Source organism: Zootoca vivipara, chromosome 2, assembly GCF_963506605.1.
Source record: "Zootoca vivipara chromosome 2, rZooViv1.1, whole genome shotgun sequence".
NCBI lineage: Eukaryota > Metazoa > Chordata > Lepidosauria > Squamata > Lacertidae > Zootoca > Zootoca vivipara.
This window is the reverse complement of record NC_083277.1, coordinates 117,143,941-117,161,403: the sequence shown is the minus strand read 5'-3', so window position 1 is coordinate 117,161,403 and position 17,463 is coordinate 117,143,941. Positions and strand designations below refer to the sequence as shown.

At 45.0% G+C, this 17,463-nt stretch overlaps 1 protein-coding gene across 1 annotated transcript; it reads left to right on the top strand.

The window, feature by feature from the left end:
• Positions 1 to 1,336: 1,336 nt before the first annotated feature.
• On the top strand, positions 1,337 to 12,609 carry LOC118077274 (keratin, type II cytoskeletal 1). The gene is made up of 9 exons (XM_035100831.2): positions 1,337 to 2,094; positions 4,990 to 5,207; positions 5,516 to 5,576; positions 6,506 to 6,601; positions 7,222 to 7,386; positions 8,126 to 8,251; positions 10,318 to 10,538; positions 11,219 to 11,250; positions 11,342 to 12,609. Exons 1-9 carry the CDS (start codon positions 1,459 to 1,461, stop codon positions 11,752 to 11,754), a joined length of 1,968 nt encoding a protein of 655 aa, XP_034956722.2. The 5' UTR covers positions 1,337 to 1,458; the 3' UTR covers positions 11,755 to 12,609.
• The last annotated feature ends 4,854 nt before the right edge of the window (positions 12,610 to 17,463 follow it).

Sequence of the window (17,463 nt, the reverse complement as noted above, 5' to 3'; positions counted from 1 at the left end):
AACCTGCTTCATAAGCAGCTAGGTGACTGCTAGGTCCCATTTTCATGTGGCCTGAATAGCAATTTCTTTAAGCTGGAAGTTTACCATCCAATCTGTTTCACAATTGTTTGCCCATCTCTCCATCAATGACCCATCCAATCTTTCTAATCTACCTTCACACATTTGACTGCCTCTTTTCTCTCTCTGTGACACATATACACTCATTTATATGTATCTTTTAAAAACCCTTTTAAAGGTTTGTTTGGTTTCCCCCCATAATCAAGTGGTATATAAATTTTATGAAACAAGCTAACTCAGATTCTAAAGCCTCTAAATTGGCTGAGCACAGCATGTATCTTATGGGATTCCTACATGTGACCTAGAAGGAGACAGAGACAGACAGAGAGAAGAAGTAGAAACAGTTTTGTTCTTATTGCATGGAAGTTCATGCTGCAATCAATCAGTCAATCTAGAAGGTCCTGCAGAACAGTCAGTCCTTTCCCTTCTGCTGTTTTAGCCCATCCATTCTTCTTGAGCTTTGCCATCCACAGCCTACCATCTCCACCAAAGCACAGAGTTGCATGCCTCAGTCGCCTCTTTGTTTCCTTATGCCCACCATCCAAAGTAAAACGAGAAGTGTCCTCCATGGATGTCCACCATTTGTTCATCAGCATGTGATCTCCATTCTCTTTTAGCTGGTGTTGCCCGTCCTAAGATTCATTCAGTGTTGTTGCTAGCTCCTTGGTGTAAAGGAAGCGCTGCTGTTCCAAGTTTTAGGGATGCCCATGCGAGAAGAGCCCAGACAGATCTGCTCTGACAAAGCATTCTGTTTACCAAGGTGATGAAGATCCTCCGTGAACTTCAAGTTGAGAAACTGCTCTTAGGGAGCCAAAGGCAATTTTCCACATAGAGGCAGATTTAGGGTGTAATTGCAGGCGTGCTTTGGGGATTGTGAAAGGCGTGCTAATGCTTTGCATGCTGCAAAGCGGCTGCCTGCCATGGAGCTTTGCAATTAGAAATGCAGATGAAGATACTGATAGATAAGACCTCCATTGAGAATAAAGAGTGATGCACTGTGTCAATTAAAGGGCCTACTCCCCAGACAAAATAATCAAGCTTAAGGTATCTTAGTCACTGAAAAGACATTGTGCCATCATTGGTCATCATCGGCATCTTCTCTTCCTTTGGCAGTGAAGGGGTGTGCTAATGGGTAGGGTCAGTGTTTGGAAAAATGAAGATGAAGATCTGTCAACCACACCAAGTTCATGAACACAATACAATGATATCCTTCTTCCCGCCCATGCAAACTCAAGCCCAGCTCCTCCCTAAAGCAGATATAAGGGAGGCTCTTTCCAACTCCGGATCCAGAGGGATTTTGCTTCCCTTGGGCTCTGCATACATCTCTTCCTCTCCTTTTTTTGCATTGCAACTTCTGGGCTTGATCATTTTCTCTGCTCTTCATTCAACTCTGACACAGTGATGTCTGTCAAAACCTGCAACGTGAGCCGCAGAGGCTATAGCTCAACATCTGTTATTGGCGGTGGTGGAGGTGGAGGAGGAGGAAGTAGAATTGGCTATGCTTCATCATCCAGGGGATATGGTGGCGGCATAAGAGGCCAATATGGCAGCAGGAGCCTCCATAACTATGGCAGTAGAGGAACAAGAATTTCCTATGGACGAGGCTATGGCGGTGGAATGGGTGGCGGCTATGGTGGTGGGATCTGTGGTGGAGGAATAGGTGGTGGTTATGGTGGTGGAGGAATGGGCGGTGGTTATGGTGGCGGAGGAATGGGCGGTGGTTATGGTGGCGGAGGAATGGGTGGTGGTTATGGTGGCGGAGGAATGGGCGGTGGTCCTTTTGGTGGAGGAATGGGTGGTGGTTATGGTGGCGGAGGAATGGGTGGTGGTCCTTTTGGTGGAGGAATGGGTGGTGGTCCTTTTGGTGGGGGAATGGGCCCTGGTGTTAGTGGCGGAGGCATTGGCAGTGTCCAAATAGACCCAAGTCTTCTGAGACCAGTTCGTGTAGATATTGATCCCCAGATCCAGCAAGTGAAAAATCAGGAGAAAGAGCAAATCAAGAATCTCAACAATCAATTTGCTAGCTTCATTGACAAGGTAAGCTACCAGAGCAGGAAGTGATGCAGTTTGACTGATTTCATGTTGTCTGGGGAAATGCAGTTAATTTTTGCTGTGAATGGTTGGGTAACGTCTGAAAATATGAAAGCTTGAAATTTGAGGTTTACATTTGTTTGTTTATCACTAATTATGGATTAGATGGGATTTAATTTCCACAGAATATTTTATTTAAATTCTGAAATTATGAGTTCTTTGCTTTATTCATTTATACCAGCATTTATATCCCACCCTTCTACATGCATATGCATCACTCAGGGCGGTGATACTTACAGTATATATCACAATATCTGTAACAACCTCCTAGTTAACTGTTTACAAGCCATTAATGTCAGTTGAGGCCATTTGCAATGGAAGATGATCAGTGTGTTGGATATGTTTGTGGCATAAAACAGAGGGAAGAACATTTGCTCTGTTCCTCCCACCCACCTAATATTAAGAAAATTAAGCGGAAGCAGATGTCTGGTGTCTTTGCATTAACCAGCAGATTCGCCAAGGGACTCCAGGATAGCAATAATATGTTGCTACTTTTTTTAAATTGGTGTTGGCTAAGACACAAGTGAGATTTATTGGGAGAAATGTTTGTGTTATAGGTAAAGGTAAGGGAACCCCTGACCATTAGGTCCAGTCGTGACTGACTCTGGGGTTGTGGCGCTCATCTCGCATTATTGGTTGAGGGAGCCGGCGTACAGCTTCCAGGTCATGTGGCCAGCATGACAAAGCCGCTTCTGGCGAACCAGAGCAGCACACGGAAATGCTGTTTACCTTCCTGCTGTAGCGGTACCTATTTATCTACTTGCACTTTGACGTGCTTTCGAACAGCTAGGTTGGCAGGAGCTGGGACCAAGCAATGGGAGCTCACCCCGTTGCGGGGATTCGAACAGCCGACCTTCTGATTGGCAAGCCCTAGGCTCTGTGGTTTAAACCACAGTGCCACCCGCACCCCTGTGTTATAGGTACATGGATGTATATGGTTTCACAAAGCATGTGAAATGAAAAAAGTTTAATGAAGTGTTAAGAGTTGTCCAAAGCCCAATGAAGTGTGCAGAATTGGCCCAATTGGATGCATTGAGGCTTGACACACAGGACAACATGCCAATTAAAATTGCTGTTGCTTGAAACTTGGCTTCAAGTAAAATTCAAAGGGATTTTGGGGAGCTCCTTTGCTGAAACATTGGATTGTATCCAATGATATTCCTGCTCAGGGTAGATCCATTTAAGTCAATAGATATGACTAACCTAGGTCCATTAAATTCAATGGATCTACTCTGAGTATGACTAGCACTGGATACACCCAAAGCAAGGATTCTAAGGAAGCAAAAAATATTTTGGTATGACTAGCAAAACTTCTCAGCTGCGAGTTGCATGGCCGTTAAAACTAAAGTAGCTTTTTTGTATTTATCAGGGGAACCTGGTGTCCTTCAGATGATGTTTGACTTCATCTCCTATCAGCCCCAGCTAGCATGGCTAGTGTGAGGGATGGTGGGAGTTGCAGTCCATCAACTTCAGTCCTAATATATGTCATATGAAGCTGCTGCTGACTCAGACCATTGGTCTATCTGGCCTAGTGTTGTCTATTTTGATTGGCAGAGGCTCTCCAGGATCTCAAGTAGGGGTCTCCCCAGTCCTCCTACCTGATATACATTAATTACAGATGGCAACCTTTGACTGTCTTACATGCAATGCCATTTCCCCAGCATTAATCAGGGGTGAGTTCCCCCGCTGCTCCTGGATTGAATGAAGAGGGTAGTATGCTACATCTTCCCGATGACTCAGGAATGACCCTTCACATGACCCTATCATAAGGCAACACTGCCTGGAACTCTTCTATCCCTTTGGTGCAGCTACCCACCTACCTAGTCATCCTGGGGCTGGTAGCCAGGGCTGTGGTGGGCTGTTATTTGTGTGGTCAGAATAGGATTTATCTGGGGTGGGCTTAAGATCCACCTCTGTGCACATCTTTTCCATCTGTTCCTCACTGTCATGTCTCTTTTTTGGTGTGCTTCTCTTGTGGCTGATTTGCTTTCTGGTTAGTTTAAGGGTGGGTATGGTAGACATAAGTGTAGAATATTTGGTGAGCACCTTGAGGCATGTGGGGTGAGGGAACATAGGAAACTGCCTTGCACTCAATCAGACCATTGATCCATCACACTCAGTATTGTCCACATTGACTGGCTGAGACTCTCTAGTTATTCAGACAGGAGTCTCACCTAGTCTTACCTGGAGATGCCAGTGATCTTTTGCATGCAAAGCAGATGCTTTATACTGAGCTATCACTTCTTGAAAGTTTGAGGTGATGCAGAAATCGGTCTAGGTGGTCCTCTTCCTGATGTATGCAGACCGGAGAGCAAGTATGGACTCCTCAGGCTGCCTTTAGGACATTGTGGCTGTGACAAGAGCTGATCCACTCTGGTGGGTTGGTACTGGAAGCCAGGGTGGTGTTGCCCAGATAGAGGCAACTGCAGTTTACAGTGCCAGCACTGGTTTATTATTGCACAGCTACATTTTATGGTCACCATAAAAATGACCTTTCAGGAAGGAAGGAAGGACACAGTTTCCTATGTTGTACCATCACTTGGGGAGCAGGCACTGATCTGTGGCCCTGCTATGAGAACCACAAAGCATAGTTCTAAGGAAATGGGAAGGTTCCACTGGCCCCCAGAAACTGAAAATTGCCAGTGTCCAATTCTGCAATTATTAATTCAGAGTAACAACAAACAGGGGGAGCAAAGTGCAGTTTGGGGCTCAGCCAGGTTGCCTTCATGTGGATCCATTAACCTGTGAAAGAATGGACTTTGCTGTTAGCACCCATCTCCAATGTGCTATGATGCTGAACCTCTTCAATGTCTTATACATCTTCCATTTCTTGGGTTTCAGGTCCGGTTCCTAGAGCAACAAAACAAGGTTCTGCAAACCAAATGGCAGATCTTACAGCAGCAAACCCAGGGCCGAGGCCCACATCAGAACCTGGATGGTGAATTCCAGCAATTCATCAACGGCCTGAGAAACCAAATTGAACGAATCCGTATGCAGAAGTCACAGCTGGCATCGGAACTTCAGAACATGCAGCACCTTGTAGAAGACTACAAGAACAAGTAAGGAACAACCAAAAGTGAAAGATGCTTTGTCACCACTATTTGTGCATCTGCCATTAATCATCAAGTGACTTTGGTTCAGAACAATGAAATTGTCTTCAGCTCCAGGGCATTCCAAATGAGTTCAGGTTGCACTAAGCATTACAACCTTCTGCAATACAACAGAAGGTTGGAAACACTAATCTGAGTAGTTTGTGTGTGTTTCTCTGGGGCATTTGCAATGTTCAGCTTGTGTGGTTTATTTTAATACACTTGCAGTAGTCTATCTCAGTGAGCTCTTTGTGACCTCTCTTTTCTGGTTTAAACAGGTATGAAGAAGAGATCAGCAGGCGCACATCTGCTGAGAATGAATTTGTGGTGCTGAAAAAGGTGAGGAGTGGTGCTTGGCAGCATACTATAAATAGAGAAGGCATCGCGGTGGGATAGAATTGAATCAGGCATCGGAATGTTTTCAAGCTATACAAAGCCAAACCATTGCAGAGAAATGTTGTTTTCTCCCATCTGTCAGGGGGAAGTCTAGGCTATAAGTATAGGCCTTCTTCCTAACATGTTAGCACAAGTTGGCAAATGCACTTCCCCCTTCCCCATTTTATCCTCACAGCATCCCTGTGAGGTAGGTTAGACTGAGAATCTGTGACTGGTCCAAGGTCACCCAGCAAGCTTCATGGCTGAGTGCGGATCGGAACCCTTTTCTCCCAGGTCCTGATCTGACACTTTAACCACTGCACCACCTCTGGTTCTCTTGGGCCTGCCTACATGTTTAATGGCCTTTTGGAGAACAACTGAACCCCACAAGACACCTATCACTCATCCTTAGCTCTCACTGGAGAGCTCATAGTAGCAAATTATACTGGATCTATAGCAGTTCAAAAGGGCAATCATAGAAATTGCAGGGGCACACTGCAAAACACGGCAGTGTCGATTAAACTGCTGCTTCCTATGTGTCCATGTTAGTTTGTTTAAAATCCATTGTTTCATTATTAAATTTAGTGGAGCTGTTGAATTAAGCCTGACCCAGAAGCCCTTTCCCCCTGCAGCCAGATGTATGGGGAATTCCTGGGGTTTCTTGGTGAAGAGGGAGAGAGAAATCTGTGCATGCTAGGAACATCCTGTCTTTAATTACATCTTCATATGGGAAGCAGAGTCCCTGTTGAGTCATCACAGCTAAACGTCCCAACAGGAAGGGAGACTAAATGTTATGTATGTGGAGATGCCTAAACTCTTGTATGTGGCGCCTCAGTCAGTGATAACAATCTGTGAAGCTTTAAAGTTTGCATTCCCCATAATCTCTCTTCTAGGATGTGGATTGTGCCTACATGACCAAGGTTGACTTGGAAGCCAAAGTGGGCGCTCTAGCTGAGCAGATCCAATTCCTTAGACGTATCTTCCAACAGGTAAGGAGTCTATCCATTCCATTTGCTAGCTAAGAATACTCTCTCTTCTACCATCACTCAGAACCCAAATTCAAAGGAACTGAATTCTCTCTCCTTAAAATAGATGAAGGAATACATGGGAATGTTACTTACCACTCCACATAGTTTTGAGGGAGGGATGCAGAGGAAAGTATGTGATAGTCACTGAGGACTAAAGGACTAAGATGGATTGGCCACAGAAGCCTCACTCCATCCTGGTGATTCTGTACTTCCTTTGACTGTGCTGAACTTCCTCCCAGCCACCAAAATTAAACTGGGATGGAGACATCTGTATTCACCTTAGGGTGGGTTGCTCCATGCCCTGCACCTGAAACAAAAAGCTTAATCAGTGTAACAGTATGACAAGTTTCAGCCCCCCTTTCCTCTCTGAGATCTAGAAACTTGAATTCTTTTTTTTTAAGTGAAAGCTATGAAAAAGCATGAAAGCAATTACAACCCAGACACAACAAAAATTATGCTTTAGGAGACATAATTTATATTAATTAGTTTTTTTTTCCATGAGTGGTGAATCGGGGCAGAAATGGCAGAAATGAGGCAGATTGCAAATCTTACTGATTGATGTCTTTGTGGTCCTTTAACAGGAACTGTCTCAGGTCCAGACAGGTGGCCATGACACCTCTGTGGTGGTGAGTATGGATAACAGCAGCCACTTCAACTTGGAAGGCATCATTGATGAAGTACGATCCCAATATGAAGAGATTGCCCGCAGCAGCCGAGCTGAGGCTGAAAGTTGGTACCATAGCCAGGTAAGTAATCAAGCAACGAGGATACCTGACATGCCTTGTGGTTTCCTGGGTTTTCTTTCTATTGCAAGGGACCTGAGGGCAGATCACTTTCTCCATGGGACCCCTGTGAAGGAAGGAAAGTCATTGCAAATCTTGAACCAAGAATTCTTAGCTCCTTAGCCAAACTAGAATATTATTTGGAGGTGGGGGAAGCCATGAAATTTAAAATGGCAGCCACAATTCCTAGTCCTTTGGTGAAGCCATGACAGTCAAACTGGTATAATGAAATCAACATAGGCTTATAGCATAGTGAGACGCTCTCTGCAGTTTGCGGCTTCCATCATGAACCAGGGATGGATTTAGGGCTGTGTGAGTGGTGTGCCTGCGCTGAGACGATGGTGTGCCGGGCTTTAGGAAGGAGTCATGAGGCACCTTCATGATTTTGGGAAGGAGTTAGCACCTTCATGATTTTGAGAAGGAGGTAGGAGGACCCTGGGATCCCGCCAGAGCCCTCACACCTCCTTCCCAAAGCTGGGCACCTCCTCGCCTACCTTTGGAAAGGCACTGCAAGGACTGAAGGGGGCACCAAATATTGGCCTTGCACAGGGCACCATAGTACCCATATCTGCCCCTGCATGACCCCTGTGCTTGAGGCTAATGTGTTGTGGCAGAGGGACCTTTGCATGTTATCCATGATTAGAATATTGCTGGAGGAGCTTTCGTTTTGTTTCTAAAACACTACACTGTTTCTGCCCAACAGTATGAAGCTCTGCAAAACACAGCTGGAAGACATGGGGACAGCCTGACTAACACCAGACATGAGATCCAAGAGCTGACCAGGAACATCCAGAGACTGCGTGGGGAGATTGACCGTGTCAAGAAGCAGGTATGGGACATGAACATTCCATTTGGGCAAAGGCTGGAAAGTGTCTTCTTTTTCAGGAGATCCACGTAACACTACATGGATGTACAGTTCATCTCAGCTGTGAGATGGGCTTTAGCTCAACGATAGCTTGTGCGAAGCTCCTAATCCAATCCTCAATAATTTCAGGTCTAAGTATTACATTGTTGTCTTAGACCTTGGAAGAGACCAAATGCCTCTCTTGAAATCGATGGTATTCTGACTCAGCAACTTCATGCATTTATCTCTGGAAGATGCCTGATTCCCATTATTCTCTTTTGGAATTGCCCTTCCACTCTCTCAACACCCTGCAATCTATTAAGGATGGCGGTGGCTTTGTTCAGCCGTTGCATCAGATCAGGCAAGCACACGATGCAAATTGCATTGCCTGTATGCAAATTCAGGCGTGACAGTGATTGAAGTTACATTTCCCTGTGAAGCCTGGGTGGTTCAAGGGACATCATGTTGCAATTTGAACATGAGAGAGGCCTTTAGGGTGGAAACGTTTTGGCATTAAACCAAGTCTGTAAATCCTGGGGAGCTGCAGTCAGTCAATTTAGACCAGCCTGCATATTCTGGACTACAATTCCCATAAACCCCAGCCAGCATAGCTAATGGTTGTGGATAATGGGAACTGTAGTCTAAACCATGTTAGGGAAGGCTTGTGTAAGCAATACTGACCTGGATGATCAAATGATCTGAGTCTGTATAAGGGAGTTTCCTATGCTCCTCAGCTTTTAATATCTGAGCGAGAAGGGATGCTGACTCGTCACTCAATGGATTGTGCAGGCAGCAGCTGTCATTCTGTTCTGAGTCTTGCCTCCTGCCTAAAAGGAATCTGGCAGAAGCTCTGCCCCACTGCACCCATACTGTACCCACTGCCTTGGAGAGGAAGAGCTCCTTTCTGGGGAGGACCTTTGCTTACAACTGTTGCTCAGCAATGGACTCATGATACTCTAATTCAAGATGCATGAATGTTGGCAATGAGGGATCAGCACATTCACCTTGGCCCCATGGAGGCCACGTGGAATAGCCTCTGTGTGGTGCCCTCTCCAAGCTGCTGCCTTAATGTGCAGTATAATGTGAGAAGTGTTGCTCCACATTCTACAGAGAGTTCTCAGTCTCTCACACATCAACTGTTGCTAGAAGCTTCCACTCTTCGGTGGAAATGTACTATGGTGGCAAGTGTCAGCTGAGATCTCTTAGTACAGGAAGACTGGAAAAAGCACCTGGAGGTAGACTTACCAAAAAAACCCCCCACCAAATATTGCTTAATTTTCTCCATTAAATAATGATTTCTAACATACCAAGAAGTAGGAAAGACATGTGTTGGGAGAGTTGAACTTCATCCCAGGCTTACCTGGACTCAGCCTCTGAACCTGTTTGGAACATCAGGATTCAGACTTGAAAGAGATGGCTCAGTTCAGGCAACGTGTTGGTCCCCTGCTGAGCACTCACAAGAAGTCCAGATGTCATTTGACTCCAACTCTCATCAGTTTCATTCAGCATGGCCAATGGCCAGTCCAGCAACATCTGGAGGGCAACACGTTGGGAAAGGATGCTCATGGCACCTTGAATGCATCTTTCAGGGCAGCGACGAAGGCTCCTATGCAGTTTTGAGCCTCAGCATCTTTCTTTTTCTAAGATCATTAACATGGCCATATACCTTGGCACTATGGGTACAGGCTGGCCTATAAATCCAATTCTTTGACCTGGAAACAATTATCCCTGATGGGTGCTCAGATCAGGGATAGATCAGTCTGTTCCCAGCCTTCATTCCTAAATTCGGGGTTTGAGGTGCTAGACAGGAATAATGAGACAGATATTCAGAGATTGGACCGAACAGCTGTCAGAAAAACCTGGGCTTCTGATGCAATCCCTGCCCAGGAGGCTTGTTAAATAGCTGGGCAGGTAAACAAAGCAACAAGGAAGGCTGGGATTCCAGTAGGAACAGTGTCCAAAAAGTCCACCCCAAGGTCTCAGTCGTACTGGAAATAAGTTCATTGTGGAAACAGAAAAGTTTTTATCTTTCCCTTCTTCTTGTCTTGCAGTGTGCCCAACTGCAGTCGGCCATTGCTGAAGCTGAGGAGCGTGGCGAGATGGCCCTCCGGGATGCTAGGCAGAAACTGGAAGAATTGGAATGTGCCCTGACAAAGGACAAGGAAGAGTTGGCTCGCCTATTGAAAGAGTACCAAGACCTGCTGAACATCAAGCTTGCTCTGGACATTGAGATTGCCATGTACAGGAAACTGCTGGAAGGAGAAGAGAGCAGGTGGGTGACCTTTGCAACCTTCCACATAGGAATTTTTTTTTCTTTGTAGGTTAACTGGGCCAAGTGTCCGTAAGCAGCATCTGCCTTGATTTCAAATATTGCTGGGTTCAGGAAGGATTCTGCATTCATAGAATTGGACACCCATGTTTTGGGGAGCAAATTTGTTATGGCTCCAGAAGGAATGTCCTTGGTGGTGGTGTTTTTTGTTTCTTTTCTTTATTTTGTTATGCCTCCTTGGTTTATTGTGTGCTTTCCTTTCCTTATTTGGATCACGCTGGGTAGCTCTCTGCCTTCTCTGCTTGCTTCTCATTGGTCCGGATTATATGGATTGATTTGTGGGAGGGGTGTTGGAGGATGCAAGGTCTAGCCTTGTAAAATGGGCATAGGACTACATGGCTTTTGGGTCACTTGTAAGTCAGGCCTAGTAATTCTATGACTCACAGATGCTAGGCAGGACTACTATTATCTGCAGATACCACTCGGCCTATTAAGTCAGGCTTCCTCAACCTCGACCCTCCATTTGTTTTTGGCCTACAACTCCCATGATCCTTAGCTAGCAGGACCAGTGGTCAGGGATGATGGGAACTGTAGTCTCAAAACATCTGGATTAAGTGATCATACTTGTAGTGAAAATAAGGTTTTGTTTCATTTTGTGACCAGTTTTTCTTGTTCCTAAACAGGCTGAGTGGCCAAGGATCCCAAGTCCATGTCTGTAAGTAGCTTCCATTTTCACCTTCACTGTTTCAAAAACGAATTATTTCCAACATGAAAGTGTATGTACTGAACCTGTGTTTCCTTTGCAGCTGTGAGGAGTTCCCAATATGGCGGCGGCATGGGAGGAATTGGCGGCGGCATGGGAGGAATTGGCGGCGGCGGCATGGGCGGCATGGGCAGCATGGGCGGCGGCGGCGGCATGAGCGGCGGCGGCATCAGCGTTGGTAGCATGGGAGGTGGTATTAGCGGTGGCAGCATTGTAGGAGGAGGCTATGGCGGTGGAAGCGGAGGTTATGGCGGTGGAAGCGGAGGTTACGGCAGTGGAAGTGGAGGTTATGGAGGTGGAAGCGGAAGTTACGGAGGTGGAATGATAGGAGGAGGAGGCTCTGGAGGCTCCTGCATAGGCGGTGGTGGATACTCTCAGGGTTCAGGATCCGGCTCTAGCACGATCATTAGGAGAACCACCACAAGCAGCTCATCCATCAAAGGCGGAAGGCATTAAATGTCCCAGCTGGTCCCTAAAAGGAAATAAACATCTTCTAGCTTCTTGTGGCAGCAGCACAGCATCTTCAACCCCACCCTGGCCATACAGAAAAGAACAAACGGTGTCCTCTAAACACAATGTTGTATCTATTTTGCTCCCCAAAGCAAACCTGCAAGAAAGCAACATTAAGCTTACCATCTTCCATCTTGCTTCTGTCACCTGTTGCTTAGTTGTTTAATGGTGGAAGAGCTCTGGTAGAGAATGCTAATGAAATATGTTGTGATGGTGTTGCATTTTAGGATATCAGTTAGCAGAGAGCAGCTGGAAGGGGGAAGGGGAGGACTGTGTTTCTTTCGGAGTGTGCTGTACATTTTTTTGGCTTTTTATGGTGGCTGCCAGTTCATGGCATTCTGTATTGAAGTGGCCTTTTTCCTTCTCTTTCTTGAGGCTTCTTCCAGTTGGTTGTTTCTCTCCAGGTGTTGTTGTAGTTCCTTGCTTCCCCAAAGACATAATTTGTCCCCACTGTATTTGACTGTGCTGATGTTGGACAAGGCAACATTGATAATGCTGAGTTAAGATTGCTCTTATCTGCCTAGAAAGAGAAAGGAAAACAGAGCATTTCCTCCCTTGAATCAAAGTCATGATTTAATCAATGACCAGGCAGCCTGATCGAGGCTACAGAGCAACAAGGCCCTGTACAACACTGAGTATACAATCATTTACTATAATTGTGTCATTGGAAAAGCTATCTCATTATCAAAAGTACATTCTTGTGTCAGTTTTGTGAATTACATTGCACCTGTCTTTATTTCCCATGGTTTGCTTCCCAGGTTGTTGGGAGGTGGCCATTTTCAATAAACTGCAGTCAAGTCATATGTGGTCTTGATGATTCTTATTTACTTATTGGTACATTTAACTTAATTTAAGGCCAAAACAACTTTGGGGGGGGGATCTTGTACTCTGCCAGTTTTCAGCTGGTAGATTGGGGCCACAGCTTGATGGTCATGGCCTGATCTAAAGTGGATCGCAAAAGCAGTACTGCCACTATACAAATCTATGGCAAGAAGTTAAGAAAAGGGTCTCCAAATGCAGGTTAAAAGGTGGGTTCCTGGCCAGAAAAGGCTGGAGATATGGCATCTCTGAAGCTGAATTAGCTTTCAAAAAAACTCTTGCAATCAAATCCTGTGCATGTTTACTTAGGAATTAAGGCCCATTAAGTTTCATGGGACAAACCTGAACAAGTGTTTATAGGATTGCAGCTTCAAGTCAGTTCCTTTGTCCAGCATTCATAAATGTGGGTGATGTTTGGGTTACACAGGGATTTAGTTTGGCCAATTACTACTTTGGTGTCTTAAAATTAAGCAATACAATTAATGATTTAAGAACACAATCCAACTCAGAGTGGCAGAAACAATACTATCAAGCGTTGACCCAAGGATAGGAATCCACCTTCCAGCCTGTCATTGCAGTTAAAACAAGTCTCTGGTTCACAGCATGCTTCATTACATTAGTTCACAAGAGTCACAGGTGAGACTAAGAGGTGTTCCTAATGCTGGTTGTGAATATGTCCTGGGGGAGAGCAATCTAAATAAATTAAGCATTCCTTTTTTAAAAAATGAAACAATAGTAGCTACTTAAAGAACTGCTTGCTGCTCACGGGCCCTTAAATGTTTCCTGATAGGAAGAGGCTGGTTATGGAATAGAGCAGGCACCGCCAACCTTCGGCCCTCCAGACATTTTGGACTACAATTCCCATTATTCCTGACCACTGGTCCTGTTAGCTAGGGATCATGGGAGTTGTAGGCCAAAACATTTGGAGGGCCACAGGTTGGGGATGCCTGGAATAGAGGCTTTGGCTTTGCTTTGTCTGTGCAAAAAGGGAGATCTGAACCCCCATGAACACCCTTTTACATGCCCTTGCCTTTCAAAATTGACAGTGGGAGGGTGTCACCATGAGCCAGCAGGATCTAGCGGAAAGAGAATCCTGGAAGAAACCCTTGAGTCATTCCTTGAACTATGAAAAATACCATGTGTGCCAAATTCTTCCTTTTGAATAAATTATGCAGGCTGCTACATTTTGCATAAATGTTGCAAAGCATATTTTTTTCTAAATTTGCTTTCTGAAGAATTTCTTCTGAAGTTTTTTTTGGTAAAGAATAGGGTGGTGGGGGTAGGCAATAGTATGTAGGTGGAGACTCAGAGCCAAGGGAAAGGGACCAAGAACTATGGGGGGCTATGAAGGCTGACCCTCCAATCACTGGAACCTCTTCCCAGCTTCTGGGAGTCTATTCACATAGATTAGATGGCAAACATCTAATGTATGTGTCACGCACAATTGTGAGCACACAGGGAAAGCCTATGTCTGGAAACAGACATTACACTTTACTGTAATGGGTGGAGGCTTGCTGATGTCATCATGGTAAGTGTGAATGAGAAATAAGTTTGCCTGTCTCCTAGGTAAGAAAGGCAGCTGCAATACACCCTCCTGGTTTAAACTGAAACTGGCTAAAAGCACACACACACACACACACACACACACACACACACACACACACACTGAAAAAGGGGGAATGCAATTGTTACAGAGTTTTCTTTTTGTACTACAACCACTACAACAATTTTTTTCTTCTTTTAAAGTTAACCACTAAAAGTAAGCAATTATGCTTATAGCATAATAATAAAGCCATCCTATAAACAATACAAAGCATTATTATTATTATTATTATTATTATTATTATTATTTATTGACATGGGTGGTGCTGTGGTCTAAACCACAGAGCCTAGGCTTGCCGATTAGAAGGTCGCCAGTTCGAATCCCCACAATGGAGTGAGTTCCCGTTGTTTGGTCCCAGCTCCTGCCAACCTAGCAGTTCAAAAGCACGTCAAAGTGCAAGTAGATAAATAGGGACCGCTCCTGCGGGAAGGTAAACAGTGTTTTTGTGGACTGCTCTGGTTTCGCCAGAAGCGGCTTAGTCATGCTGGCCACATGACCCGGAAAAACTGTCTGCGGACAAACACCTGCTCCCTCGGCTAATAGAGTGAGATGAGCGCTGCAACCCCAGAGTCGTCCATGACTGGACCTAGCGGTCAGGGGTACCTTTACCTTTATTATTATTATTATTAATTTTGATTTCTTGCTCATGCTTCACCGTAAGGTCGCAGTACAACTGTAACAAACATTTTCTAAAATCAATAACAAGCACTTTTACCAGCATTTGAAAACAAACCAGAAAAACCTGCTTGGAAGGTGCCCTCTATTTGCAGATCTTTTCTGGTCCAGGTCTGGTGTAAAGAAAGGAAAGGAGTGGCCTTGAAGTTGTCCACCAACATTTATTCCGAGCAGGCACCCAGGTCACTTGGCAACAGTTTCCCCCACTATGGTGAGATGTACCTATTCCCACAGGAGGCAGTGATGGCTGCCAACTTGGATTAATCTAATCTTTTAAAAGAATTAGCTTTAGTCTCCCTTAATTTATCTAATTCTTTCAAAAGATTAGATTAATCCACTGGCAATTTTGCTCGGCCTCTGCAATTTATAAATGTGCATCTATTCATCTAAATCAGCACCTGACATTTTGATGCAAATCTGTGTCCTCTCTTGCCCACTCTTTGTGATGATGCATAATTGGCCACACCCTAACAGGTTACACCTCTGCAATACTGTTTTCTGCAATAGATAAATTCTAGGCCCCACCCTAATGAATCCAGCCTGCTTATCCTGTCTCTTACCACACTTCTCCTATATATACACCTACACCCTCAAGTTGCAGTTAAGCCTGCGTGGTTCTCTAAATTTCTACTGGTTCATGTGGTTCAGTGTGCCCAGATCTTTACTGCTCAGACTCAGTGATCTTTCCCATCACTTTCCCATCTTGCTCACAAACTGTCCTGGTTCATAGAGTCCCAGGATGACACAGAGAGAAGGAAGCAACATACCACATAATATTCAATCTTAATGTCACAAAGACTCAGCATTTTTGCCTCCTCCTTGGACTCTTAAGTAAATGATGTCTCATCCACACTACACATTTAAATCTTAGTTAAACCTCAGATTGAGGGGGTCAAGCTTTTCTATATGGTTCATTCCCAGGCTTCTCCTCTGTTCTAGAATTTAAATTGGTTCCTTGGTGTAGAATACCTAAACCAGGCATGTCCAAAGTCTGTTTTGGGGGTCTAATGTTGTCCGCCGGTTGGTTTAATCCAGCCCCTAAAGCAGTTTATTTCCTGGGGTAAAAGCCTAAACAAACCTCAACAACTTCAATCCTAAAAAAAAAAGGTCAACAACTTTGGCTGGCCCTTTGGTCAGTCCCCACGGCTAAGGCCACAGGTCCCCCCTTTTCTGAAGTAAGGGATACTGCCTGATAGGTTATGGAGTGGAGCCTAGTGGAATGGGGCAGAAGCCTAGCCTAACCTGACAGGAAAGAGAACCTGGTAGATCAAGGGAACAGATTCTGGCTGTGTCTGGGGCATCAGAGGTTGGAGACTGATGAGCATGTGGTGAAAGCTAACAGCAAAGGTTATAAAAGCCAAGCAGAAATGATCCAACTCTGCAATTCTATGAAATTGGTTTGCCCTCTCTGGTTTTGTTCTCTTGCCCAAATACTTTAGCTTTGATCCTCTGACAGTTTGCAGCCGTGATAATCTCCTTGTCCCAAGGGTGGGGATGCTTTCCTAGCTTTCGGAATGATGCTGCAACTGCAGCACAGAGTGCGAAGAATTTGGCAATCCACCCCCCCCCACCATGTTGCCTAAGTACCTGCACAACACTTGCCAAATGAAAGCAAGCATTTCCCAGTTGCCTAGGCATCACAGGCACACACCCTACTTTTTGCACTATGCTGTAAGGATGCTGTGCAGCCTACTGAACTACATGGACCATTAGTCTGACCCAACAGAACGCAGCTTCCTATGTTCCTTAGTCAAGCTCTAAACTCTTACCTGGCCTTTCAAATGTTCTAGGGCAGGGCCAGATTTGATGAAGTGAACATGCATGAGGGCCAACTAAATGGACTTTGGACATGCCTGTTCTAGGGTCAGATGAGCTATCCCAGGCATGTCCAACAGGTAGATCGTGATCTACTGATAGATCATTGGATGTCTGTGGTAGATCACCAGTAGATCAGTGGCTACCCCCAAAGAAGCTAAAAAACTTTGGCTCCCCTAAAAAAAGCTCAACATCTTTGCCCTGCACCCCTAAAATGACCGGAACCACCCAAAACAGGGCTTTCCTTCTTAAAAAAAAAAGCTTAACATCACTTTCCTCTTCTCTAAAGAAGTTCAACCATTTTTACATGAACCCCCCCCCCCCAAAAAAACAGGGCTTTCTTCCTAAAAAAAGCTCAACAACTTTGACCTGAACCCCCCAAAAGGGGGTAGATTACTGCCAGTAGACCACAGTCTCTTGGAAGTTGGCCACCCCTGAGCTATCCAAAGTCCAGAATGGGGTCAGACTAGAGTTGCAGGACCTTGGATAGCTCCAATCTGACTACCTGCCTGACTAACCACCACCAAGTGTTTGTCAGAGTAGTGGTGGTAGGTAATTTTTAGATTCTGGACTTAGTGATCTTATGAGAAGGCCATTTGTAGTTGGTCTTATGACGGTTGCACCTCTTTATGTGGTTATGTGTATTACTTCATTGACTTTAGAACTGTGTTAAGCCAATCCCTCTGCACCAGGGGCCTTCCTGCTCATTCTCTTGAATGGGACCCTGGACTCCTGCCCCAAAG